The sequence below is a fragment of the Colossoma macropomum genome, unplaced genomic scaffold (genome assembly GCF_904425465.1).
Source record: "Colossoma macropomum unplaced genomic scaffold, Colossoma_macropomum, whole genome shotgun sequence".
Classification (NCBI taxonomy): Eukaryota; Metazoa; Chordata; class Actinopteri; order Characiformes; family Serrasalmidae; genus Colossoma; species Colossoma macropomum.
This window is the reverse complement of record NW_023494804.1, coordinates 24,421,110-24,448,129: the sequence shown is the minus strand read 5'-3', so window position 1 is coordinate 24,448,129 and position 27,020 is coordinate 24,421,110. Positions and strand designations below refer to the sequence as shown.

Below are 27,020 nucleotides of genomic sequence, written 5' to 3'. Positions count from 1 at the left end.
AGGTTAGCACAAGTCATTAAAATGACCAACAACAAGCTAATACAATTCAGGTATAAAAATGGCTGGCATGGACTGAAATACATTTTTCCTTGCTCTCTTATAACATCTGTGCTGCCCTCATGGTGTTAATCATTTAGATAGCAATTATTCATTCTAATATTAGAAAGAGAAGAAAGTAGAGAGTGAAATTTGGTTTGGATTTTGAGTGATCTTTCGCCAGATTTATCTTCAGCTAATGCAAGACGACACAGCCACCCATATAATCCTTCTCATATAAATGTTGGCTCAAGGGGCTATAGTGCAAATTAACTAGTTATCATTTGGGATTAACTAGGCCATGTGCTGTAAAAAATGTGCACAACATGGTCCTTCTTGCATTAAAGTGCTCGTTTTTGGAGAATGTAATTTACAAAAGCAGCAAATCTAAGGCAAGCCCTCCACAGGGCTGATCAATTGCAGTGAAAAACAGTTTAAGATATCACTTCTTGGGGTATTACTGGGCAATGTTAAACTATTATCTGATTATTTAAAGTAGTAGAAGTGCTATGCTTTTTAAGAATGCTACAAATTATGTTGATGCTTCGCAAAACACCAAAGTTACACTGATTGCTTAACCAAGGGAATATGATAGATAATAGGTGACCACTAAATAATAAAGAACAGGCAAAAAATGCTCACAACATAATCCTATTGAAAAATATGTCTGTTCCATCTAAATCTAAATTGTCACAATGATTAGCCTGTTTTTAAAGTTAACTGCAAAAATACATTATATGACAGAAGAGAAATGAATACATTTTAAATATACATACATATATATATATATATATATATATATATATATATATATTTATATATATAGACTGAAATCAACAGATCTTGACACCACCTCTCCCTTTCATATACGTTCTCATTTTGATTTGTTGCGAGAGCTGTACGATGCTTTTGGCTCCTCAAGCGCTCCCATCACCTGTCCTTAGCCTCCGAGCCTTGATCATCTCCGACGTGGCTTTTTTACGGTCGCTGGCGAGGCCGAACCAGCACATAAGATCGATGAAGCAAGTGGTGGGGTTGAAACGAAGACCTAACTCACTGGCTGCGTAGTCAAAGGGAAAAGTGTGGTGGTAGTTGTGGTAACCTTCTCCTGTGAGACAAAAACAATAATAAAAGTGATTAACACTTTAAATCCTGAACGTTCATTTATAATAGTTCAAGAATGTTAAGTCTTAAGATTAATAACTGCATGGTAAGCTTAGGGGTTAAAAATAAGAACAATGTACAGTATACTTATAATAAGTGAATATACAGTCACAAATGCAAACAGAAAACTGAAAAACACATTTGTGATTTGAGGTCTGTAATATGCCTTATTTTATACAGCACACTATTATTTGTAATAAGACAAGTCACACTGTGGTCAGTTACATTTTGTAAAATGTAAGCTTATTTCAATTGTTACCAAAGTCAATAAAGTCATTTGGAGTTTATTCATTTGAAAGGCTCCATTCTAGAGAAACTTAGAAAGTTAGAATTGTTCACAGTGGTAGTTTAATAGAGTTTAATAGCTTTAAAAGCTACCTTACATACAGTAATTACCCAAATTGGTTAAAAATATGTTGTATGAATCGTAAGACATATTTTTGAATTTGCACTGTGGACACTACGATCATGGTAGTCATGGTAGTCAAACAACCCGTGGTAAAGAAATCCAAATCAACATCCAAATAACTTTGTTTTCAATTTAATTATACAGAAATTTGCAAAAATTCCCTTTTGAATTAAATGAACATGAATTCAAAGATACGAGTATGATACAAGTAAAGAAATGGAATGTACCAATGGCTCCAAAACTAACGAGGCAGTTTTCTCGTGGGTTGATGTTCTTGTCGTATGGCCGGTTTCCATACATGTGGGCAGCGCTGTTGACTAACCAGGCGACATTGAGAGAAATGGTGTAGCGTAATATGGCGGCCAGAAAGTACGAGTTCCAAATGCATTCACCCCAGAAGTACCATGGCACCAGTGTGGGCAGGAGGAAGCACATCACCACAACTGAAATTTTGTAATGTCTGAATAAAACAAAATACAACCTTGTATGAAACAGTGCATTAGGACGTGAGGTGAAGTTGCCTTGATTTTATCACATACTACCATTACGGAATGGATAAAGCAGAAGATTTTGTGTAGATACAAGGTAAGGTCAAGGCTTCATGATATGGGCCAAATATTTGACCAGTTCCGTTGTTAAATATTGTGATTTTGTAGTGTATAAAAACATACTGGTGAACCGTGACATGGTTGAAAACTTGCTTGCATTATTTTATTAACTTTTATTCTAGTTTTACTTTTTTTACTACTGTATCACATCAATATAATTTATCACAATCCACAAAATTCATCGAGAATGTATGAGACCGCTCAGGCTCTTCAGGTATTCCGTACTGCAGAGGCCAATATCACAACATTGATTAACAAACATACAGTGGTATGCAAAGGTTTGTTGGGTTCATTTTGTGAGTGAAAATACTTTAACACATCCTCTACAGAGAACACAATTCTGCACATTTTAATGCCCAATTACTGTTTATCTGATTAATTTAAGATATTGGAAAAAATAATACATAAATTGTGCAAAAGTAAACATAGTAAATGAAAAGAAATTGTGCACTAAAATTTGTGGAAAATGACATATTTAAGTCCCCTGTAGTGGATCAGTGATTTTTATACAAAAAGTCAAATGTAAATTGACAGTGGCCAAACATGCATATGACTTAAAGCCCTACTAGAAGTATCTGTAGGGTGAACCTACCTCCTCTGGAATATAACAACAGGGTCAGCTAACAGGTCACTGAGATCCAGCCTCTTGCCCTTCTCAATGACATCACTGTGTTTGCGCACAAACAGCCAGCCTACGTGAGCAAAGAAAAAGCCTCGCTTTGCATTGTGGGGGTCAGCATCCGTCTCAGAGTACTTGTGGTGGGCCCTGTGATCTCTGGACCACTCAAAGATATCATTCTACAAAGAAAAATGACACACATTGCTGACATGTTTTTCACTATAATTGAGGTTTAGAAATACAATATTGTGAAATTGTTAAATACATGGTTTCAAACAGTAACTGAGGTGGATGTAATTAATGACAACCTGAGGAATTAGCAAGATACACTGATAAATGCCATGGAATAAACATAAAGTTATACTCTAATATGTCTGTGCTTGAGTTGAAACATTGCACTTTCTGTGTTGTCTCAACAGTAAGTAAAAAAAAAATCTGAATTGCTTTAGGAGATTTGAAAAAACACAATTACATACTCTACTCCTATAAAGAAGACAGATGCCCTCTGCTGCAATCAAGTTGGGATTATCTCGGACACTTCTAGGTCATTCAAATATATATTGCTGAAATTAAAATAATATTTCATTTGTGAGGTCTATGAGTAGTGCCCTGTGGTCAGCAGATTAACTTGTCCAATTAACCTAAGCAAAATAAATAGCATTGTGTTTTTTCATATGCACAGTTTACTCAACACTAAAACACGGTGAGTCTTTTCTTGTTTTTCATTTTTATTATCCTATGACAATAGCTGCCATGAGAAAACACCAACCAGGTCTACAAAAGCAGTGACTCTGTCTAATTAGCCTAAGAGGCGAGTGCAACCTAATGGAATTAATAAAAATGGAATTAATCCTTGACCTATAAATACATGCACATGGTCTAACAATGTAGAGCTTAGCAATGGGAAATTGCCTGTATGCTGTAAAACACTGTGAGTCCCTAATGGACTAATTACTCTAACTCTTCTTTAAGTGATGTGGGCTGTGGGGAAATGATTAGGCACATAAGGCTGTATGAACCATTAACTCCTTTAGAGTGCCTTAGTACACTGTTGTTTGAAGTCAAGAAGACATATGCTCAAAAAACTATACTCAATTCAAACAACATTCCGATACTTACAAGGTATTTCTTGCTATTTCTTTTTTACGCTTAGAACTTTTTCAGTTTTATAGAATGCCTTCAGTTAGGATTCAGTGCTTTTGAATAAACTAATAATTCTTACCTATCAAACTACCTATTCCCCAAAAATCCATTATCTATATCCAGCAGTCAGGACTCATAACAACTAAGCTGTAGAAGAATTACTGTAAAACGCGTTCTAACCCTTCCATCTCACAGTTATCTCCAGTGATAAAACCTAGGTGTAATTTGATATTCAGTGGTTCTCACTCATAGCTCATTAAAACAATAAGCTACAAGTGAAGAACACTGTTGGAAGTGTGGAAACTTTGATTAACCTCTGTTGCAAATGCGGTTGTAGGTACAAACCCCATTTCCAGAAAAGTTGGGACATTCTGAGCAACACACTCAAATAAAGTTGGTACAGAGGCATGTTTACCACTGTTTCATCTCACCTTTAACTTCAACTACACTTTTCAGTCATTTGGGATCTACTGCAGTTGTGCAAGTGGAATTATTGCCCATTCTTGCTTAACACAAGACTTTAGGTTGTTCAACAGTCCATTATTGTTAGTGTCCGATTCTCCTCTTCATGATGCACCATACATTTTCAATAGGAGACAGGTCTGGACTGCAGGCAGGCCAGTCTAACTTACACACACTCAATGTCTACGAAGCCATGCTGTTATAGTATGTACAGAATGAGGCCTGGCATTGTCTTGCTAAAATAGCCATAGACTTCCTGGAAAAAGAAGTTGTCTTGATGCCAATGTATGCCTTCACGTCAATCATACCTTCACACATATGCAAGTCACCCATGTTGTGGGCACTGATGCACCCCATACCATGACAGATGTTGGCTTTTGCACCTTTCACTGATAAAAGTGATGGACGGAATGGAGAACACAAAGTCCGTTTTTCCCAAAAAATTAGCTCAAAGGTGGAATCTGACCACAGTACACATTTCCATTGTCCTTTAGACCATCTGAGATTAGCTAGAGCCCAGAGAACTCAGTGGCGTTTCTGCATAAAAATTGATGTGTGGCTTTCTCCTTTGAGTCCCAAATTTTGACCCAACTTTTTAGGAAATGGGGTTTGTAGAAGAGGAGATATCACATTATAATTTGAATCTGATGAAAAGTTATCAAAAGTTAATTTTGCCATGTTTTTGTCATTTTTTGACATCGAAACAAGCTGGAAAAAGTTGAAAGCGCAGATTTGAACATGTTGATTGTTGTTGATAATGTAAATCAAATGTAAATGTAATTCACTGCACAGCTCAATATGGAGTTAAATATGTAATGACATACGCAAAACGAATTAAAAACTCTTGACTTCTAACACTTCTAACCCTTAAAGGTCAAGAACTCCTTCTTACCTGGAATGCCATGGAGTTGGCAGCAGCCAGGAAGATCCTCAGAGGCAGTTTGGCTTTGTAAGACCTGTGACTCCATAAGCGATGGGCTCCAGCTGTAACCCCAAGGGCTGTGATTATGAAACACACATAAGCTGGGGAAAAAAAAGCAGAACACACTGGTTTAGTTGACTGATACTCTCAACAAAACTCTAAAATATCTCAGTTTACAAAATAACTGGGAATAACCACCTTATATCTAACACAGAGTAATTAAAGTAGTCCTCTGTCAGTCTGTTAACAAGGAGAGAACTTGTAAAGTGACGCAGATGACCAAACTCAATTAGTATTCCATGTCGAATTGATTCATACAGTAATGTACAAAAGACAGGGACCATCCTTGGTTTATTTAATTTCTAGTTCAATTCAATAAAAGTCCAAGTTAATAATTTTTCAGATGCTTCGGAGGAGACTGGATATAAGATAATCCATTTACATAACAAATGGGAAAGTCAAAGGAAAATAAGTGAAACATCAGGAGTTTCCAAAATAAGAGTTTAAAAAGTGACTGAAAGATACAGAGAAAACTGGACTCCTCACAACCATGTAAGACCTGGTAGACCACCAACAGTGCCCCCATCAGATAAACAGCACTTTAAGCTTTCATCTTCGAGAGAAAATCAAGCTCCACTGTTACTTCAGATCTGAAAAATTCACAGGTGTTTCTGTCCATCCTTCTACTGTGAGAGGACTCAAAAACTCAACACAATGGGTCTAAAGGGACGTGTTGCTGTCAAGGCACTGCAACTGAGAAACGGAGAAGCTGCTGGTGCTTTCAGAACTGACTACCTCCAGTCCAGCCGTCAACTTCGCTGAATGTGTTGAGGTTATTTGATTATGAGAAACAAAACTTTTAAGACTGAACCTTTAAGGTGAAAAACGAAAAAAAAAAAAAGAATAACTTGTACTTAGTGTCGTTTTGAGTGGAAATATAATAAGTAAATGGTGGTCTCTGGATTTTGCACAGAACTGTATATCATATGAGCACTGGCTGAAAATTCAATGCCTATATATATATAGGCAGGTAGATTGGAAAAAAGGATCGATGGAGTGATCTCCTAGGGGAAATTTGAATGCTACAGTAGCTGAACACTGATACTGTGTAAACAGACACAGCAGAAGTCAATAACATCAAACCGAAGCACTGAACTTTATAGTGGGGAACAAATCACAGGTAAATAGCCTAAAGTGATGTGCATCACATTATTCTTATCTTCTTCTTCACTACTTGACTTCATTAATGTTTCACTTTATTTTTTCGCTTTATTTTTTCCTATCTCCTCTTCTTGTAAATTTCCACATCTAGGTTGTACTGACTTGAATAAATTTAGGCTACTGGATGTGTCAATGACTAACAAGTGGGTTATTGCTGTTTCCATCATAGAGACAGAGAGCCTGGAGAGAAACAGGAGCAGAAATCTTGAGGTGAGAGAGTGTGTCCGGGGTGGGGTGTTTATGAGCTCTGGCTCCACAAGGCCCATGTTTCCATGGAAACTAGACTCTTGCTATATTCTAAGTTGCCTATGCGGGATTCGGCATTAGCACACATGCCTGCACGCACGTATCCACACACGACGGATGTTTCTGACAAGAACTACACTAACTGCGACTCTGGAGTGTTACCTGTGGTGATGGAGCTACTTTCAGGTCCAACAATCAGGTGGTGATGCTTGCAGGATTGACAATAAGTGTCTGTCACTCAGTACAAAGCATGAATATCACCAAAATAGGTGGGCAATAATGAAAATAATGCATATTACACCTAGTTTGGAAAAGAATATAGCCTTTACATCAAATTCTACAATTACTTACAATGCAAAAGTCACAGAGACAGTAATATTTGAAGATAATAACATAATGAAACATAATGAGTTTTTGAAAAAAATAAAGGCTTATTTATAATAAAAAACACATTTTTAGGTGGTATTAATCATAATATGGCAGTGATATTTCTTGTATGTGTAGATTACAGCTAAATACCTTCTGAACAGATGTGATGGCAATTTTTATTTGCTAACTTTATTTACAACTCGGAACTATATCTATCACTTCCAAATCACTTCACACCTAAAATAATGAGCCAAAAACAGCCTATCCAAAATGAGCTCTGTTAGTGGGTTTCATTTAAGGGCATGGTCTTACATTTCTAAAGCATTAATTATTTAGGATATGTAAATAATCCACTTACTGCCTACATGCGCAAAACAGGCGCATTATTATGACCCTTTCTTTATACGCATCATTGCCATCATTTACAGTGCCTTTAAAATTTAATGCTGAGATTATCGTCTTTTTTTTTAAATATACTTTACAACTCCTGCAACACAACAACAGTCAGACGCAACGACCAGACTGTAGCACTAATTTTAAGACACTATGTAATATCCTGCCTGATTCACAGACTTACTCCATATCCAGGTGAAAGGATGCGCCCTGGGGATGAGCAGGACTGCGTACAGCGCGCCGGTGTGGAGCAGAGCCATGAGGACAACGTTTCTCCACACGATGATGCGGCCGCGCTGCTCTTCAGCAGCCCCGCATTCAGCCTCGGCTTCTCGGCTTTCAGCTCCCTCAGGCTCGCAGCGCCCTCCGACAGCATCGCGGACCTCACTATCCGGGAAAGAAACCATCTCTTCACCGACAAAACAGGATTTTCAGGGCTCCAAAACAAGAATTAAAGAAAAACTCAGTGGGTTTATATCCACACGAGAGCTGGCTGCTGTGTGCAGGAGCTGCCAGCCAGCCTGGTGATGGAGGGAGGATGGAGCTGCTGCCGTGGCGCGGCGAGGCCTGCGGGGGCGCTGTGGTAGAGCAGCGCCAACGGAAGACTTATCCTGGAGTCTGCAGTAGAGACGGACGACATCCCATTGATTTTTTTTTGTCGATCCGATAACGAGCCATATCACGGTTAGTATTCCGATAACAACAGCGATGCGTTCAGAAACGTGTGGTCAAGTTTGTAATTGCTACACTGAACTACGTCATCCATATCTGTACCACCAAAAAACAAAGTTTCAATTTTTTTCAATTGTTATTTTACGCACATTGGGCACAGTGGCTGTCCTGGGTCAATGTTTCATGATGAATGCACCAATAAAAATTGTTTAAAATGACATTAACTTACTTTTAAAGTAAAGAACGTTTTTGCCTTCTCCTGTAAAATTACCACCTACGCTGGTTTGAGCTTAAGAACCTCCATTACTGGTTGACCAGCGCATACCAGAATCCAAAACACAACATGGTACTGGTTTTGGTCATAAACATTTCCTTTTCAGTTCTTTTTAGTACGATTACTCATTTAAAGACATATTCATAATGTACCTTAAGGTAACAGGATTTTATTTCAAGTAATTTTTGGCAATTTCCATTTGTCCCCAGTGTTTTAATAATTTTTGATAATGAAAAACTAAATTATTTGGTTTTGATACGGCTGGGGAGGCCACTTAAGCACACTGAATTCATTACCATGTTTGCTTTGTGATAAGATGAGTTATCATGCTGGACATACCCATTAGAAAAAGTGCAAATTGTGGTCATAAAGGCAAACACATGGTCAGCAACAGTATTCAGATAGCCTGTGACATTCAAACAATGCTCAGTTGGCATTACAGGGCCCAATATTTCGCAAAAAAACTTAATCCCATACCATTACACCACCTCCACCAGCTTTAACTGAATTGGGTTCATGCTGTTTACACTAAATTCTGAGCCTGTATCCACTGTAGCTTCAGATTAATATTCTGTTGACAGCAGTAGAACCTGATGTAATCTTCTGCTGTTGTACCCCATCCAATCACCACTGTTCTAAAAAGCGATTACTCAAATTACTGGAGCCTTTCTGTCCGCTTTAACAAGTCTGGCCATTCTCCACTGACCTTCAACAACAACATTCTTTAGTTTCTTACACCCTTCTGTGTAAACTCTAGAAACTGTTGTGCATGAAAATCCCAGGTTCCTAAAATACTCATAAAAACCAGTCTAGCAGCAACAATTGTGTCACTGTCAAAGTCATTTTCTCCTTCCTCATTAACTGAAGCTCTTGACTTGTGTCTGCATGACTTAATACATTACGCTGCTGCCACTCAATTGGCCGATTGGATAACGTGACTGAGCAGGAGTACAGTTCCTGATAAAGTCACCAGTCAGTGTTTGTGTGTGTATGTACAGGTGTATGCAAAAATCTGGGACGCCCTGGTCAAATCTTATGTTCTGTGTGGGAAATAAGTTAATGCCTTATTTAAGTTTGTTCCCTGTGAAGGATGTGTTAACTTGTTTTCACTTATTGTCATTTGACCAGGGGTGTACATATTCAATTTCATAAAAGTAATTATAAAAATCACATACACTTGGTATTGATATCTAAATGTAATGTTTGATTCTCAGAAGGAAACGTCAAGATTAGACATACTGATCTTTTGGGTTCTGCCTCTTCCCTAGTTTGGGGTGGGCTACAATGACACTTACATTTACAGATAACGCTGATTCTGAGAAATATTGATCAATTTATTAGACAATTGGCTTTAAATGAAACATCCGCCGCCATTTTTTACAATATTCATTCAAACATTGTGCACTAAAAACCCCCCAATTCAGCCACACGTGAAACAAAACAGCCTTCACGTACCAAATGAAGGTGGAGACAGATTCAGTGACCAGCAGCTAGAGTTTGTCTTCTCTCAGACTTTCCCACAAACTTTGTCTTAGTGTTTAAAACAGCAGTGGCTCTAACATATTATTATAAGGCAAGTTGAGAATACAACATACAATATCAAAACTCTGTCAGATGTTGGTGATACGGAGACCAACAGCAACTTTCCCTTTGATGGTGAACGTCACCAATTCTTGTATAGTGCGCCTCTTTTTGTCCACAACAGACTGTGGCTTTTTCATCAAGATCCTATCATGCTATAAAACAAAGTAATACTAGGCAGCCTCATAACAAATCTTGATCTGCTAGCTCTGTTTAGTTGCTGATATTAAATCAAATCTTAAAAGCTTTATACTTAAAATAAATAACATTTATTGAAAATTTCTGCTTGTTGGACTTTATATCCATCCTGATCAACAGACAATGCAATAATGCTTTGCGAGGAACTGCGTTGAACATCACTGAAATGGCAAGGCTTCTGATAATCATACACACCAATAGGCTAAAAGGTATAAAGAAACAAAAAAAAAAGTTTAAAATGCAAATGACTGAGAGCTCAATTACATGATAAACACAGGCTAGCAAATCCTGTCTGACCAAATATCATTATCCTAAGACTTCTCATCAGTTGCCTAAAATTGCATTGTTTCAAAACATGCCATTAAATTTCCAGAAAAGAAGGGGAAAACGCCCCCATTGCACTCTGCTCTGCCATGATTACACATATAAAATAATGGCAACATAAAACATACATAAAACTGGAGAAAAAAAAAAAAACTAACCAAAAGAAGAAAAAAAGCCTGTAAACTGGAATGCCCTATTCCAGCTCCGGTAAGACTGGCGGTATATGTCAATGTAAGTTGGTCCTTAATGACTGATGGCTTGTATCAGAGTTGCGGGAATACTGGCAAGTAGTGTGTGCGCACATGAGATCAGACACCCAGCTTATTAGCCTGTGTTAGCACCACCTTCAGGACTGGCATGAAGGCGGAGGTCTCGCTGAAGTTGCTGTTGCTGACAATGTGTGTGTGGATGTTGAGGCCATCGGTGTAGGAGCGGGATTCAATGCTGCGGGCCATGTTGTGGAGACCAGTCACAATGGCTGGAGAAAGCTAGAGAAACAACAGTGAAGTTAATATTAAAAAAAAAAAAACATTAGAGATGCTAGATGCTAGAATAACGCACTTCAAATACAGAAACAGAGCTGTCCAGAGCTCCACAGAGTTGTACAAAAGAAACAGTTTTTCCACATTTCTGCAGTGCATAAATATGCAGTCATCTAAGATGCTAGACACCCAGCGGACTGCCTTCCAAGCTTACCAATGCCAATGACAAAGCCGAAACTAAACCCAAACTTGGCCAAAAACCGAAAACAGAATTAGAAACGGTTGATGAACAAAAACTGTACATCCGATAAAATTATTACAGTACGTAGTCTACAGTATATACCAAAAAATCTAACACCCTCAACAACAGAGAATGGTTGGTCAGTCAATGAATTTGATTCTTTTTTTTTAATTATTATACTTGGCACTTGTGCACTGCTGGTTGTGAATTTCCCATCATTTAAAAAAAACTTCTGCCTCTGTTGTTTAGCTGGACCCTGCATATTGAGCAGGATATGGGTGGTGTCTAATGTCCCTCCTAGACAGACACTGTGAAACAGTTTAATGTGGCTGACTTTTTCACTGTTGATCTGCTGCTGCTCAAACAGATTTTGCATTGAAAAAAGGGCTAATTCCACAACATTTGCTAATTTAAATATTAATTAAATCTGAGCTGTTCTCCTCTGCAGAGAATGAGTGCAACGCTGTTTCCGATAAAAATACTCACAGTTTGCTCTCTCAGTTTGTCATAAAGGAATTCCAGCCTCTTGTTGGCATCATCCAACTTCCTCTTGGTTTGCTGTTGGGATGACAGAAAGTGTTTTGTTAGACATGCAAACAAGAGTAAAAGAGTAAAAAAATAATGAATTATAGCTGTAGATCCCAGGGAAGAGAAAATGAGGCATAGTACATTGATGAAAGGCAACAAATGAAATGATGAGATGAAATTCCATTTGATTCAACTAAACATAAATCATGACACATGGTTTAACAGTTGAGTTGACTAACTGGATCTGTGGCGGCAGCTAAGCACTTCTGGATTAGGCCCTCAAATGTGGTCTTCAGAATGAGGTGCTCATCTGGGATGGGCTTCTTCATAATCTTCTCAGCAGGCAAAGACTGCATCGGCTTGGGGCAAAGACATTCAGTCAGATTTACTCTAATTTGTTTCATTTCATTGCATAACGTTGATTTGGGTGCATATAAAGCATAAGGCATTCTCACTACTCCAATGTGTGTGTTTTGGAGCATTTAGGGTACCTGTATGACATCTCCAGTGGGTGCCCCTGGTGCCCCTTCTACAGTCATGTTGGGCATAGCAGGGTTTCTGACAGCAGGTCCCAGGGGCTGCTGCTGGATGGGGGTGAAAGGGGCAGGAACTCCAGCTGGCTGTCCAGGTAGCTGCTGCTGCTGCTGCTGCTGCTGTTGGGGAGGCTGCATAGGGGCCACCTGTTGTGGGTCTCCCAGCGGAGCCATGATTGGTGCTGTGATGGGAGCAGGAGGAGTGTAGTGTTCTGGGACCTGAAGATGTTTGCAACAGAGAAACAGAAATTCATATAAATGCTATCTGTTCATAGTAATTAACAAGGCAAGAATTTACACAGACCCCAGTCAAAAAGTAAGGAAGCAAGCAGTGATTATTTAGGTTTCACTACTTTTTTCATAGTACTGTTCAAAAATTTGGAGCATTTTTGACACAATAAATCCAAATTTGTTGCAGAAAAAATGACTATAATGTGCGAATCATGTGCCACTTCATAAGTTTTAAAAATTAGAAGGACACTAGGATGTATAATAAAATAAGACCTTTTATATGTAAGCAGAATGAGGAACCGAGCTGTATAACATTCTAAAGTGACTGAGAAAGCTGTATAACATCAAGAATGATGTTATAATAAAATTAAGATCCAGAATGGCTTGTTTCCGTAACTGTTTCAATTAATTCCACTGTTTTTCAAATATTTAAATCACTTAGATAACTTAAATCACTGAGATGTGTCCGAAGTTAGATTCTTTCTGATGGGAAACAGGAGCAATGATGTCTGCAACAAGAATATAGCCATTTTCTTTACTAACTAAGACTGTGCATTATTTCTTTGGGGGAGGTTTTCCAACTTTCCAAACTTTTGGCCTGAAGTGTAGTGCATTAGGCACAGCAATAACTTTGCACAGTGCTTCATCAAGCCCACCTTCTTCTTCTTGGGCACTCTGCTGAGAGCAGGAGGATCGTTCCAGCCATTCTGAGGTCCTGAAGCAGAGCAGAATAGAGTCTGTCATTATTCATTTCCATAAATAGCACAAAACTGTCTGACATCTCATCTCTGTCGGTTATCAATCAGTGTTCCATACTGGAGAATTACATATATGCATTTCATTAGTGCAGCACTCCAGTTAATGACAGAAATCAGGATAATGATTAGAATAGAAAATTCAGTAAAACAATGAATACTCTAAATCCAGTTATAGAGGTATACAGTACTGTGCAACAGTCTTCAAAAGCAGTAAAACTAAAAATACATAAATAATTTAAAAAAATGGAAATATTCAAAACTCTCAGCAGTAAGTGTTTTTTTCTGTAAAATACAATATAATACTAGTATAAATACATATAAACAGATGTACAATAATACATTAAAAATATTTTTGGTAAGCTGGTTAAAAGAATCTTGCCATTGTGTGGAGGTCAAATTCCGCCTGATTCAATTTAAAGGGCCCGTTTTGTACAAAACTGAATTTCTCACTTTTTTGTAATGCACTTTGATGTAGCATATTGCTAAAGTTTCAAAAAATGTGGTTCACTCCCCAGTCCATATGTAGAAACTAAGCTACAAAAACAGCCTGTTTCTGTGGTCATGAAAACCAGCATATTTACATGTCAGAACAGCATTTACATATATCAGTCTTCAAGGCACAGTAACAAAAAGAGCCTGTTTAATTCTAAGTGATGAAAAAAGAGCTTGGAAATGGTAATTTAATAATGGATTATGAGCGTTTTGTGTTGGTACAAAAGTGGACCTCAGGGGAAAAAATTAAGAAAAATGTATCACGTGCCCTTTAACAAAGGACTGATTAAATCAATGAGGTATTGAATGGTAACTATAAATACTGGGCTTCCAGGACAGCTTTGAAAATGACTAACACTGACGCATGTAAAAAACACGATGTGTTGTTTATTTATTTTATTCTAATGTTAGTGGTTTTATCTTTGAAAATCAAGTGTTTACTGCCTAGAAAAACAGTGTTACATTTGTGTGACTTTTGCACAGTACCACATATCAATGTTCTCAGAGGATTTCTAACAATCATAGTATTACAAGTTCCATTGATTTTGTATGCTGCTGTTACAATCAACATATACTTAAACAACACTGCTCTTTCAGGAAAACTGATCCAACTCTACACGTGGTGGTTAATGAACTGTATGGTGAGCTAAATTTAGAAGCAAGTCAAAGTGTATAAAAGTGAGAGCTTCCACAGGGCTCTAAGAATGGAAGCACTCTAGCCTGGCTGTTGACCTACTGCCAATTGTGCACCCACAGCTCCATTCTCATCAGGGTAATAGCTGACCTACATTGCTCACCATGCACAGCGCTGATCACTCTTCGGCATCTAATGATTGCTGCTCTTGCCAACAATGAATCTAGGGCAACTGGTTTATGATGGATTTAAAATGTATATACATCGATTTAAGCCGTAAACTGATTAAAGGCACTCAAATGCTGGGATATTACAAACGTGTTAGCTTTAATGTGTGATTTCTATTAGATTTGGCACAATTATTCATTTGAATAATCATTATTAATTATGATGATTATCTGAACTGGACGATTATGGTCCATTAGATCATGCTGCTGCTACGGAAATTCACCTTCCAAAAACCAGATATCTTGGGTGAATCCCCCTGTGGATAAGACAGAATCACACCGTTCTTTCTATGGACCATCATCAGACATCCATTTAACAAACTCTCTAACAACTAAATAATGAACCTGTCGACAGGGCACTGAAAGACCTTTGACTCATTCTTATTGTCAGACGCTGACGGCCACGTTAATGAATGACTAAATCTGTTTCCTAAGAACAACTACTTACAGGGTAAGTGCGCTTTGCTCACATTGCCTTCCTTAGCAACTTCCTCATTCATTAGGAAAGACAGAGGTATATTAAAACAGTAGCTAAGTGTGTTTTTATCATTAGTGAGGGTCCACTCCCCTTTACTGTTGTAACACTACATTCTGGCTCACATCATCCCTGTGGTAAGCAGCTGTTTGCTCTTTGGCCATTTCCTGTTTGCCCAACTGACTATAGAGGAAGCATGGAGATCCATAACTAGAGCTCCCCCTCATGTCCTTCAGTGATATGATTTAAAAAGAATCTATGCAACACTACCAATATGTAGACCATCTAAATGTGTATAAAAGCTGATTCTAAAGCCTGAATTAAATATTCCTGTAATATTAAATGTAAAGAGTTTTGACCCACAGTCAAATTACATGTTTTGTTGATTTTCTAAGTGAAAAGGTAACATATGTTCGGCAGGGAACAAACTTAAATATGGCATCTTTCTACAAATTTTAGTGTACAGTCTCTAAATTTTTAATACTGGGAAAAAAAACAAACATGTGCCACAGGCCACATTTTGTTCTTATTTTTCCTTTTCCAATATGTTAAATTTAACTAGCGCTGATTCTGTGTGGATCTACAACAACCAATTTTTATCTGACAAAATGATCAAACGTATGCTAATGTTCTAAATGCCATTTTCCTGCACAATTAAAAAATAAATAATAACATATAAATAAATATATAAATACAATGAGAGAGTGAGTTTAACATATTTTGGGAAAAAAAAAACGAATACAAAAAATATATCATACAATATGCTTTTGCACAGGCCACATCTTTCTCCCTAATATGTTAAATTCAGCAAACAGTAACTACGCATTACAATGTGCAGAAGTGTGTTTGATGTGTTGACTTTTTTTTCAAAGCAAATCATGTAACTAGGTCATGTAACCAGGGATGCCCAAACTTTTGCATACGATTGTACTTACAGTATATTACTTGCTTCTTGTTCACAGAATCCTTGATATATTTAACAGAACATCTGAAAGTACCTTTTGGCAAACAGTGTGTTTAAATCCACATTGTGAGTTTTATTGTATCAAAAATTTATTAAAAAAAAAAATGTACACAACAATCGACTGCTGGCAGTGGCAGTCTGAGGCTGTCTGTGATTAAGGGCGTTTTAGTAAAAGGGCACTGTGGTGCAGACCTGTTCTCTGTGAGGCTGGGATGAGGGCGGGCTCAGCCTGTGTACCTGAAGCTCCGGTGGGTGGAGGTGGGAGATAAGCGGTGGGAGAACCCGGACCGCCGTGCTGAAAGGAGACTCCGGAGGAGAAAGGTGGAGGAGAGAAGGAAGAGGTGGAGGAGTGAGGAGGAGGTGCAGAAGGAGCCGGCTGGCCTGCTGCAAGAGGAGGAAGAGGTCCGGGGAAGACCGGAGGTGCAGGCTGAGATGAAGCAGGTTGCATGAAATGAGGGGGGTAGAAAGGAGCGGGAGCAGAGGATGAAGGTGGAGGAGGAAGAGGAGAGGATGCAGAAGAAGAGTACTGGAGAGGCTGATAGATAGTTGGTCCCCCAGCACCAGGTGGGAACTGCTGGACCTGGGGGTAGGCTGAGGTTCACAGAGACAACAGAGAGAGCAGGCAAATGCAGTTAGACAAATTCTCAGAGGACATTACAAAGTCACATCACACTGGATCAGCAGCATACATTCAATATAAAACATGCAAAGATGTTTACCTCAAATATGTAACAGAGCTCTAGCATAATTAGTAATTATTACAAGGGATGGGGTGGTTATCACTAGATGTACTGTGGTATAAAACTCAATGATAATCTTACCGTTGCAGTTTTTTGCTCCCTGCAAAGCACACCAGGACCTCATACAGTCACATATACAGAAGTCTGTCCACCCCTCAAAATGACGTGTCTTGTTGATTTGAGTAAAATAAGTTAACATCCTGTCATTTCGACCGGTGTGGCCCAACTTTTGCATACAACTGTATGTTTTTTTTATAGTTATAATCTGAACAGTTAACAGCAGAACTTGGAGTAATTTTATGTACTGGTGACAATTTCAAATGTGCACCAATACTTTTTCACTACTTTCTAACAATATTGCAAAAACACTGAATGCCTTTTTAGAGTTATGACATCAATTTTATACCATCCCATCCCCAGCATTTAGCACCGGCATTTAATGAAAGTTCAGACACGTGTAGTTTTTACATCTTCAAAATCATGCAGGAGCTATTAAACAGCCAACAGCCATGTTAAAATGATAAGAGAATACAGCTCTTGTTCATCACAATAGTATGTACCACACTAGTGTGTATCTAAGTAAAAGGTGGGCAGAGTTAAACAAACATTCCAGAATGTTTGCAGTTTTAGAAGAGAACAGTTACAGAGGATAAGCCTGAGGATCACTGAGTGAGTGTGTGTATATATATATATATATATATATATATATATATATATATATATATATATATATATATATGTGTGTGTGTGCGTGCGCGCGTGTGTGAGAAACACAGACAGAGACAGAAGTGGAAGTGGACTTAAACACTTACTCTGATACTGCTGTGAATACATGAATGCACCGGGAGCAGTAGGACCAGCATTCACTGGGGACTGTGGGCCAAAGGGTCCTGGAACAGGCTCAGCCTGTGTGTGAAAGAGAAAGAGAGAAAGAGCGAGAGAGAGAGAGAGAGAGAGAGAGAGAGAGAGAGAGAGAGAGAGAGAGAGAGAGAACAGAATAACAGAGACAGAGAGAGAAAGAGAGAACACAAAGAGCAACACAGACACAGAGGGGGAGAAGGAGAGAGACAGACAAAAAGAGCGAGTGAGAGAGAGAGAGAGAGAAATCAAAGGATGGTGGGTGTGGTGGAGGAAGGCGGAAAAAGACAGGGACAGACACAGAAGACACAGAAAGAGAGGGATAAAGAAGATAAAAAAAAGAAGTAGGAAAGAAGAATGAAGGTGTGACAGAGAAAGAAAAACAAACAGAGAAGGGGCAAAAAGAGAAAGAAAAAGAAATAGAAAAATAGAGAAAGAACAAACAGAGACAGAGAAAGCGAGAGAAGGATGAAGGGGTGAAGGTTAACATTTCATAGTTTAAGTAATCAAATCATTTATTCTCCAAATCACAGCTAACATCAGCACTCCTACAAACAAGACACCAAGTTAGACGGTAATTCATAATTTTTTTGCTGGAAAATATTTGACAATATAACCGGCTTCGTTGTCAAATCTTTGTGTGCTTTAAGACATCAAAGGTTTGATGTTACATCAAAGTGATACTGTAACACAAATTAATGAGGTGATACTATAATACTAATACATAATATGATCTAGTTCAACCAATATCTAAGCTACTAATGTACAATGTGTAAAGAACTTAGGAATTTCATAAACTTACAATTTTTTTACTTTAAAAAAGTGCAGTTATTTATATGCTGTAATGACACAATGCCCGGATTTGCAACACTGTACTGTTTCATCCACAGTTTGCTTTGTTTATCACAAGGCTCTCCATAAAAGGCACACTAGCCTGAAAAACAAACCTGTGCAGGTGTTAAGTATCGATTGCTGCTCAGGATATTTATAGCATAACATGAGAAGCGAGGGTGTATATAGCATGCAGGGGAGACAGACTGGACAGCAATCAATGCTTCTCTGCAAAAAGACTGGAAAAACTCAGCGGGTGCTGCTGTGCAAAAGTCAAAACAGGGACAGTTCCGGAAAAAAAAGCAGACATGCAATACACAGCGTGTGGTGGGTAGTGGGACGGAGTGGGATCATGCATTCTCGTGAGTGTTTAGGGGTCTGTGTTACTGCACGGGAAAAGGGACGTGTGAGAGTAGGTAGAAAAGATTCTTGGTCCAGTACATGAGAATAACCTGTTTACCACATTAGCACAGGTAATTTGAGTCAATAGCTCTGAAATAACTTTCTTTTAGCAACTGGGTAAACAAACAAGCAAAGACAGACTAAGAGAGAAAGGATTCTGTGTAGAAATCAGTAGATTAGTGCATGTTATTTAGATAATATATAGCTGGATATTATATTATATTATATTATATTATATTATATTATATTATATTATATTATATTATATTATATTATATTATATGTGTTATATAAGAAAGATTTTTTTTTTCGAATGAAAGAAAAAAACGAAACAATGTAAAAGGTTTACCAAGTTTTTAAGCCCCTTTTACACTATACAGTATCCACAATCATTTCTTTTTTAACTTTATATGGCTGCCCAATCAAAAGCATACTGGGTAACTAGCAGGACTTCAGGTCATAAGAATGTGCTGCACTGTTTGAATACAATCACAGCAAGCTAGTACAGTGTGAAAGGCATGGCACAAGAATTACTGCATTATTATTATTATTATTATTATTATTATTATTATTATTAGAAATGGCAATCTGATAAGCAGGACCAGGCTGATACAAGCAAAAAATGCTGTATCGGACATCAGATAAATAAATAAATGATTAAGTGAAGTCTTTCAATTAAAGATTAATAAAGCACTCAAGGGAAAAAAAGATAATGTACACGTGTGTGTCTATGTGTATGTTCATGTGTGTGTGTGTTGTTCAAAACCTTGGAATATCAGTGCAAGTCTAAATGCTTCAGTGTAGCCTGGATTCTCTTTTTCATCCTCTTTTTTGTAAACAAATTTCTCTTGGAAGTGAAATTCCTGATAATAAAGTATAAAAAAACAACTCTGAATCAATCTTCTGACTAACATAAAAACAGTATGGTGGCAGATAAATGTTTATAAATGCATTAAATGAATAACTAAATGAAATAATTACGTGTCTAGAATAATTAACAGTGCTGCAGATGATTGCAAATGACTGCTAAAAACTGTATGAAGTTATTGTTACACTAAAATTAATATACACAATGTGCTATATTTCAAAAATGACATCTCCAGGCAGATATTCTGCCAAATATTGCGGTATATTTTTATTTGAATATCTAAAACTACCTGTTGTTGTCTAGTTTAAAAGAACTTGAGTCTGTATTATTCAGGTTGTTACTGTATTTAAAATAAAACAGAATTATTAATATGAAATAAAGTGGTTCGAAACATTTAAACACAACTTAACATTAGATCTGTATCAGCCAGTACTCAAGATTTCACTATCATATTGGAAAAGCACTTAATAGTAGTATCATGCCATCTCAAAAAAGTACAAACCAAAACAGAATATTTGTAAACATAATGCTTGGTTATTTTTCTGGGTGAATAACTCGTGTCCAGTCAGCATCAAAGCTCAATTTAACTAACAGTAAATACACACAGAAGAGAGAAAATACTGGCAATAATGATAAAATTCTTTGTTTGTAGTGTTTAAGGGGCTTAAATGTCCCTTTGGTGTGACCCTCCATAAGACTCCAGTTTCCTGGGCCAGAGAGCGTGTTTGTGTGTGAGTGTGGCGTGGGCCCAGCTCTGTCTGTACCTGCAGGTCTTTTGCTGGGGCTAGCGGACGAGGGACACTGGGCAGAACTGTTGGGGTTTGGTTACTCCAGGAAGTGACAGTAGAGGCAGCCCTACCCTGAATACAATAGAGACACACACACACTCACACACCGCCCACACACTGCCGCTGCTGTTGGATGAGGAGGAAAACTTGGGGGTGGAGGGGTCAATGATTTTTAGGGGATGCTGTAAATTCTGAAGATTATGTTTGTGAGGTTATTATCACTTAAGGTTCACTGATAAACTGCTGATGAAATGCGCCAACTGGTTTCATAACAATCCTCACCTTCATAACGGTGCTAGACTCAGTGTTAGTAAATCAAGAAATGAGCCAGTAACCCAGATTACACCATGTCCAAGTGAAAAGCATGCAAATCAACATTGCGTTTGTATGTCTGTATGAGAAATTACATAATGTAGCTGTGATGGTATTCCTGCACCCTTCCTGTGTCACTCTGTATTTTTAATTAGGTATTTATTAAGGATGTATAGGAATTGTGGGCTGGTGTCGATATCCGATATTTTTATGTGTGTGTATATATATATATATATATATATATATATATATATATGCAGATGCTGATACATAAACACTAAATACACCCTGATGAACGTTTCACAGAAATGTATTTATTTGCAGAGGGTTATAACTGTGGTAAAATGCAGTAAATGCAGGCAGTAACCCAGCAGAAGTAAAACCTTTTACTCTTCCTAAGCGCAATAGATACATCATCAAATATTAGTCAAATTAAAGCTTGTTGGACACTGAAATATATTTTAGGCAAATATCCTATCATCGTCCATTCCCAATATTAGTGAATGACAGGAAAGCCTCACAATGTTTTGTCCAAATACTTACTTACTTAAGGCCAATGCCAGTGCTCAAAAGGACAATCATTCTACTGTACATTAATCTTTCACATTTTAGGGGTCCTGCTATAAAAGGAGTCACTCAAATTGTTGGTAAAGGCATTAAGAGGGAAACGGTCACCCTTGTGACATTGCGCATCGGAAGCAGCCAAAACAAAAAGAAAAATATTTATTTTTGAGCATCACTTAAGCTAAAACCACAAATTATCTATGCGCATTTGCCAGACTTTACAAGTGATCTCAAATATGCTTTTGAAACGTTAGCTTGGCTATCAGTTTCAGCTTTATAGGTCTCTCCTCACTTAAGTAAACAGGATCCTATTCTTGACTGGGGGCATTGATAAGACAGACAATGAGTGGACAGACTTTCCTGCAAGAACTCTGATTTAAAGAAACAGATTTTCAGAAAATCAATGTTAAGGTCGTTATTTATAAATATATTTTTTTAAGAGTAGCATTTTAAGAAGATATCTGTGAGCCTTCAAATATTCTTATGTTGCAAAATGTATATCCATGAATACAGTGTTGTGCGAGTCTTAGGCACGTAAACAAATAGTTTAAAATGTGTTTGTGCCTGTGGAAACGTCAAACAATATTAGAACTACCAGCCGCAAACCTAATAGAGGGTTGCCACAAAGTGAGGTTTGTAAATGGTTAAATTAACGCACTACATATGTAAAAACACTACTAAGGGTATTGATGTAATTTGTATTTATTCTAATGGTGTTTTTCCTGACCAAATAAACGCTTACTATCCAGAAAATTGCTTTACTATTTAAATTCTTTGTACTGTATACAGCCCTGTATATATCCAGTATTTTGAATTTGGATATGTTTATTGAGTATACTGAGTATATAACTCTACTGCTGTGGCTTTGTATGTCTATGCGTGTGAGAGAGATCAGTACCTGCTGGTAGTACTGCTGTGTGGGGGCAGTAGGTGTGGGCTGAGGGGGCAGTTGTTGAGGCTGAGGCTGAGGCTGGACCGGAGCGTAGGCCTGCGGTGGAATGGCGGCAGGCACTGCTGGCTGTCTGTTCTGCAGCGGCACCGTGGAGGCTGCAGGGGCCGCAGCATACTGACCCAGAGCTCGGCTCAGACGCTCCCGCAAAAGCTGCACTGCAACCTACACAGAATAAAATAGAAAAACAGGACCTCAACCACGTACACGAGATGAAAACATCTAAAGACGATTCCAGCAGCAGTTTCACAGCTCAGATTACTCATGTTTTCAGGTTTCAGTGCAGAGCCAGGCAGAGCAATCCAAGCATCCAAATCCAAAACACTGACAGTGCCAAGACTAACAGTGAAACACTTGGCATGACACTGACATTGTTGTTCTGGCCAATATAGTAGATAATAAGCCAAGAGGCAAGGCTAGCTGTGTGAGGTAAGCCTACTGTGCTGCACCGTGCTACAGTTTGTTGCATTATGCTGTCAGAGCTAATAAGATAAGCTTTGTGCCACTGTACACTACAAGCTAAAACTTTGTAACAATAGAAATGAAAGAAAAATTACATTTTCAAGAGGTAATGGGCAGTAACGGGTTTATTAACACAGTCGGACAATCTGACTAAATGTCTGCAGCAATATTGTCCAACAAACTTATTCTTAATGTGATCTGCCTGAAGATGTTTACTCCTCTAATCAGACCCATCTGATTCTGATCATCTGAATCAGATGATGCCTGAAGACTTCATAAACTGCATCATCCAAAACACTTTTAATGAAAACTTGTTCAAAGTAAGGGACTGTTGTATACACAGAATGTGAAGGCCTGCATGTAATAAGTTAGAGTAAGAGTGCATGACTGCAAACTGATGAAATATTTAGTAAAAATGGACCTAATCATAAAATATTTATGGTCTTTTGTCCATGTATTTTTTTCTGAATGCCCTGTATTCTCAATAAATACAATAAAACAACTGACCAATCTTGAATCTTGAATAAATATGTGCCTTGTAAACCACTATGAGCAGACAGCATTCATATGGATTTCTACACTGAATGAATGAAAAATCACTGCATGTACACATGTAATGTACAGTCATGTGCAAAATTTTGGGTATCCTTGTTCCAATGATGTTTTGTTGATCTTCTAAGTGAAAATAAGTTGACACATCCTCTACTGAGACACACTTCTGCAGATTTTAATGCATGATTACTGTTTTTTTTGCTAACAAACTGGAAAAAATAAAATGTGGTTTGTGCAAACATTATGGCACATTTTATATTTTAGGTTTTATTTTTTCCAATATGTTAAACTCAGCAAGTAAACAGAAATTGTGCAATATGTGTAAGAAATTCCACATTTAAGTTTGTTCCCTGTGGGGGTTCTAAAGTTTAGAAGTTTGGAATCGCTGTTTCAATAATGCGAAACCAATTTGGTTGCAGAAAAGTACATAGAATTGTTCTAATAATGTTAAACCTCAACTTCATAGAGTTGTAGAAGATTCTAAAATGACTAAGAAATATGTTCAGCATGGAGAATTAAAGTGACTAAAATGAATATTCAGTATTCATCATATTTGAAAAATACTGTTCAAATATCAAGGTAGATTTTTTTGACAAAAACTGTGCATAAATGTTGATTATCTATCATTTAATAACATCACAAAATTCCAGAAATATAACACATTTAAATCCAATTCGTACAAGTCATTGTATATGAAATAAATTATTAATATGCATAGTGATTTCAAATTTTTGAATGGTAGTGCATAATGACAATAAAGCAGAACTGAACTATACTTGCCTGCTCAGTGTTGGTGGGCAGGTAGGAGATGGCGGTCTGCAGGCTGCCCTGAGAGGCCAGCAGGCTGGCGTACTGACTCATCTTCTCTGCCAGCATGGCGCCCACGGCGGGGGCCACACCACCCTGAGCCTTCTCCACTGCCTGCCGCAGCACCACCACCTTCTCAACCAGGTCCTACAGGCAAACAGAGAAGGGTCATCAGTCAAGTCAGTCTAAAAGTAGCCACAAACTCCAGGCGCAAAAACGTCTGAATGCTATATACACATAAAAATGATGCAGAGCTGGATTCAGACACCCAGCAGGCCAGCAGGTAAAAAATTGTGCCAAAAATTCCGACATTTACTGGGAAGTATGCCTATTTTCTCAGAAGCATTTTTTAAGTTGGTAGTAGGCTAATAACTAACTAAAAACTAATGTTTCAATCAATGATAAATACACAGTACTTTGTGTCTGTCCATAGTAGTAATGTGAATGAGTTTCATCTTTAACAAATGTTACAGACACTGCTTTTCTATAGGAGGCTAACCTCAAAAACTCCAGTTCAGAGAGTGTCGGAGAGGCTGCTGATCAAGTAAATACTTCATTTAATATTTGACCAGGGGTGTTTGGCATACAGCTAAATGAGCAAGCACCACTTTAGTGAAGATTTTACATTACATTTTTCTACAAAATTAGCCCCTCCATACGGTGTTATACTTCCACAAAGTGTGCTGAACAGATTTTCAAGGCCAGTTAAAGCCTGTTGAAAGAGACTAGTGTGAATATAATGGTGTAAATGAGCATATGATTTGTTGTAGTAGAGAAGTCTCACCTGCAGTGAGAGAGGGCTGCTGGAGTCCTGTGCTTTGGACCAGCAAGACACCAGCTGCTCCATGCTGCCTGCACAGATGTAACAGAGACAGGCCTGTGCCTGCAGGGGCAAGTCCTCAGCAGCCTCCAGTCTGGTACCAAGCAGCCCTAAACACAGATACAACCACACACAATTACCACCTGCTGAGACTTTACATTTGTGTTCTTTCACACTGTCACAAAGCTGAAGACATTTAAAGTGATCATTCGGTGAAAAATTTTGGGTTAAGGGAAAAATTGTGTAAATGTAACATATTTGGTTATGTAAAAGTATATGATTATCTAAAATTTGAGCGGTTGTTTTTCTGGATTTATACTGGAGAAGACTCCGATCTCCACTCCTTACTCACCACAGAGGGAGGAGAACTCCTCAGGTTTGGCATAGGTCATAACTGCAGCCAGAGCCTCCTTCCAGTTGTGGAGATCACATGTCTCCAGAATATCCAGCCAGTCTTTCATTACCACAGCACTGATGAGCTACAGGTTGAAAAGAAAACATTATTATTAAGCCCAGCACTTCTCAGTACCAAGTCCTTTCATGGTCATTCAAGTAGAGTTAAAATTAAGATAATGCAGTCAGAAGATGGTATAGTCAGAAAATGACAAGATGTACCAGGTGAACTAAGCTAGAACTTCAATTTTTATAGTGCTCCATGAATTTACCTTGCCAATTTTGCTTTGGGTTTTGGCCAAGTACTTCTTCTGGGTCTTTTCAAGCAGCTCTGGCCCACCAGCAATGGCCAGGATGATGCTGTCCGCCATTCGGTTGTCATGGAGACAGAGGTTGACGGCAGCTTCAAAGTCCCCAATAAGCAGTGCTTGGGTGATGAGTCTATCTACATCTGCAGCATCAAAAACATCAAAAATGCTAAGACGTGACTTATTTATTATTACCAAAAAAACCTGCATACTGAATTTCTAGATAACAGGCAAACACAGTATAAGATACTTGCCTTGGCTGGCTTTAACAGTTTCTGAGGATGGAGACGGAGTCTCTTCAAGTACAGGGATCTGATCAGCAACAGGTTCCTCTTCAACCACAGGGATCTCCTCAAGTTCTGGACCCTCCTCCTCTACCACAGGCCCATTCTTTTCCACCTAGGAGCATAGCAGAAGGGTCACTGAGGGTTTTAAAAAAAAAAACCCTACTCAACACCTAGAATATTATTTTTTCCTGATTTTCAGAATTTACTCCCAATAATTTTACATACAGTGCTTTGCAAAGGTCAGAGACAATCCTTCTCATTTATTTAATTTCCAGTTAAAACAGCCCTTAAGTGCAACTTATGCGTTTTGTAGTGTCAGGGGAAAAAAAAGCAGAATACAATACAATATTTGACAGAAAGTTACACAGAGGTCTCAACAACTAAACATATCATTTTGTAAGTATTAAATGTGCCCAAACTTTATTACAGTTTACTTTCTATTCAGAAAGAGATTCTAAGGTTTTTTTATTCATGTTTCTTGTAAACACCTCAGTTTTAGAAGTTGGTTGCATTTTCTGCTTCACCCAGTTTTAGTGTTCTAATTTCTTTTCTCAGTTACAACTCCTTGAAAGACCCATAGAGTTGAGTTGTCTTCACACAGTGGAACGACAGAAACCTGTGGATTTTGCAGGTCTGAAGCAAGAGTGGAGCTTCATTTTTTATCTCTCAAAAATGAAAGCTTTAGGTACTGTTTAACTGATAGTGAGAGTTTTGGTGGTCTACCAGGTCTTTTCTCTGTATTTTAATACTTTCCTGAATTCCAGGTTTGGTAACTCCTGTTTTTCTTTGACTTTGCCCTTCCTAATGCAATTACACAATTATCTTATATCTAATCCCCTCAAAAATATCTCTTTTAGCTAGTGCAGAAGCACA

The 27,020-nt window shown here is 38.0% G+C and overlaps 2 protein-coding genes across 9 annotated transcripts in view; both read right to left on the bottom strand.

Moving 5' to 3' along the window:
* Window positions 1-857: 857 nt before the first annotated feature.
* Window positions 858-8,113, bottom strand: LOC118824614 (stearoyl-CoA desaturase 5-like). Its single transcript, XM_036594889.1, has 5 exons — window positions 7,777-8,113; window positions 5,334-5,464; window positions 2,810-3,015; window positions 1,837-2,069; window positions 858-1,144 (listed from the first exon to the last, which is right to left on the bottom strand). Exons 1-5 carry the CDS (start codon window positions 7,997-7,999, stop codon window positions 954-956), a joined length of 984 nt encoding a protein of 327 aa, XP_036450782.1. The 5' UTR covers window positions 8,000-8,113; the 3' UTR covers window positions 858-953.
* A 1,737-nt stretch (window positions 8,114-9,850) lies between these two features.
* The window catches only part of sec31a (SEC31 homolog A, COPII coat complex component), a 28,480-nt gene continuing 11,310 nt past the window's right edge, over window positions 9,851-27,020 (bottom strand). For 2 of the 8 annotated variants that reach the window (XM_036595900.1, XM_036595906.1), the window contains 15 exons: window positions 26,115-26,259; window positions 25,825-26,003; window positions 25,512-25,638; window positions 25,124-25,269; window positions 24,313-24,486; window positions 22,468-22,683; window positions 20,670-20,765; window positions 17,759-17,852; window positions 16,399-16,797; window positions 14,992-15,024; window positions 13,313-13,371; window positions 12,384-12,644; window positions 12,132-12,251; window positions 11,851-11,922; window positions 9,851-11,129 (listed from right to left, as the gene is read on the bottom strand). In XM_036595900.1, coding sequence (XP_036451793.1) covers window positions 10,950-11,129; window positions 11,851-11,922; window positions 12,132-12,251; window positions 12,384-12,644; window positions 13,313-13,371; window positions 14,992-15,024; window positions 16,399-16,797; window positions 17,759-17,852; window positions 20,670-20,765; window positions 22,468-22,683; window positions 24,313-24,486; window positions 25,124-25,269; window positions 25,512-25,638; window positions 25,825-26,003; window positions 26,115-26,259 — 2,301 coding nt within the window. In that variant the 3' untranslated portion in view covers window positions 9,851-10,949. The remainder of the gene's footprint in view (window positions 11,130-11,850; window positions 11,923-12,131; window positions 12,252-12,383; window positions 12,645-13,312; window positions 13,372-14,991; window positions 15,025-16,398; window positions 16,798-17,758; window positions 17,853-20,669; window positions 20,766-22,467; window positions 22,684-24,312; window positions 24,487-25,123; window positions 25,270-25,511; window positions 25,639-25,824; window positions 26,004-26,114; window positions 26,260-27,020) is intronic. The other 6 variants (XM_036595902.1, XM_036595901.1, XM_036595903.1 and 3 more) reach the window with 6 other exon arrangements.

What these genes read in the sequence shown, in the direction of transcription:
- LOC118824614 (XM_036594889.1), bottom strand. Translation starts at nt 7,999, where the DNA reads ATGGTTTCTTTCCCGGATAGTGAGGTCCGCGATGCTGTCGGAGGGCGC. An exon ending in GTTGTTATATTCCAGAGGAG is followed by an intron (nt 2,070 to 2,809) that starts GTAGGTTCACCC and finishes TGTTTTATTCAG; the next exon opens with ACATTACAAAATTTCAGTTG. An exon ending in CGTTAGTTTTGGAGCCATTG is followed by an intron (nt 1,145 to 1,836) that starts GTACATTCCATT and finishes TTTGTCTCACAG; the next exon opens with GAGAAGGTTACCACAACTAC.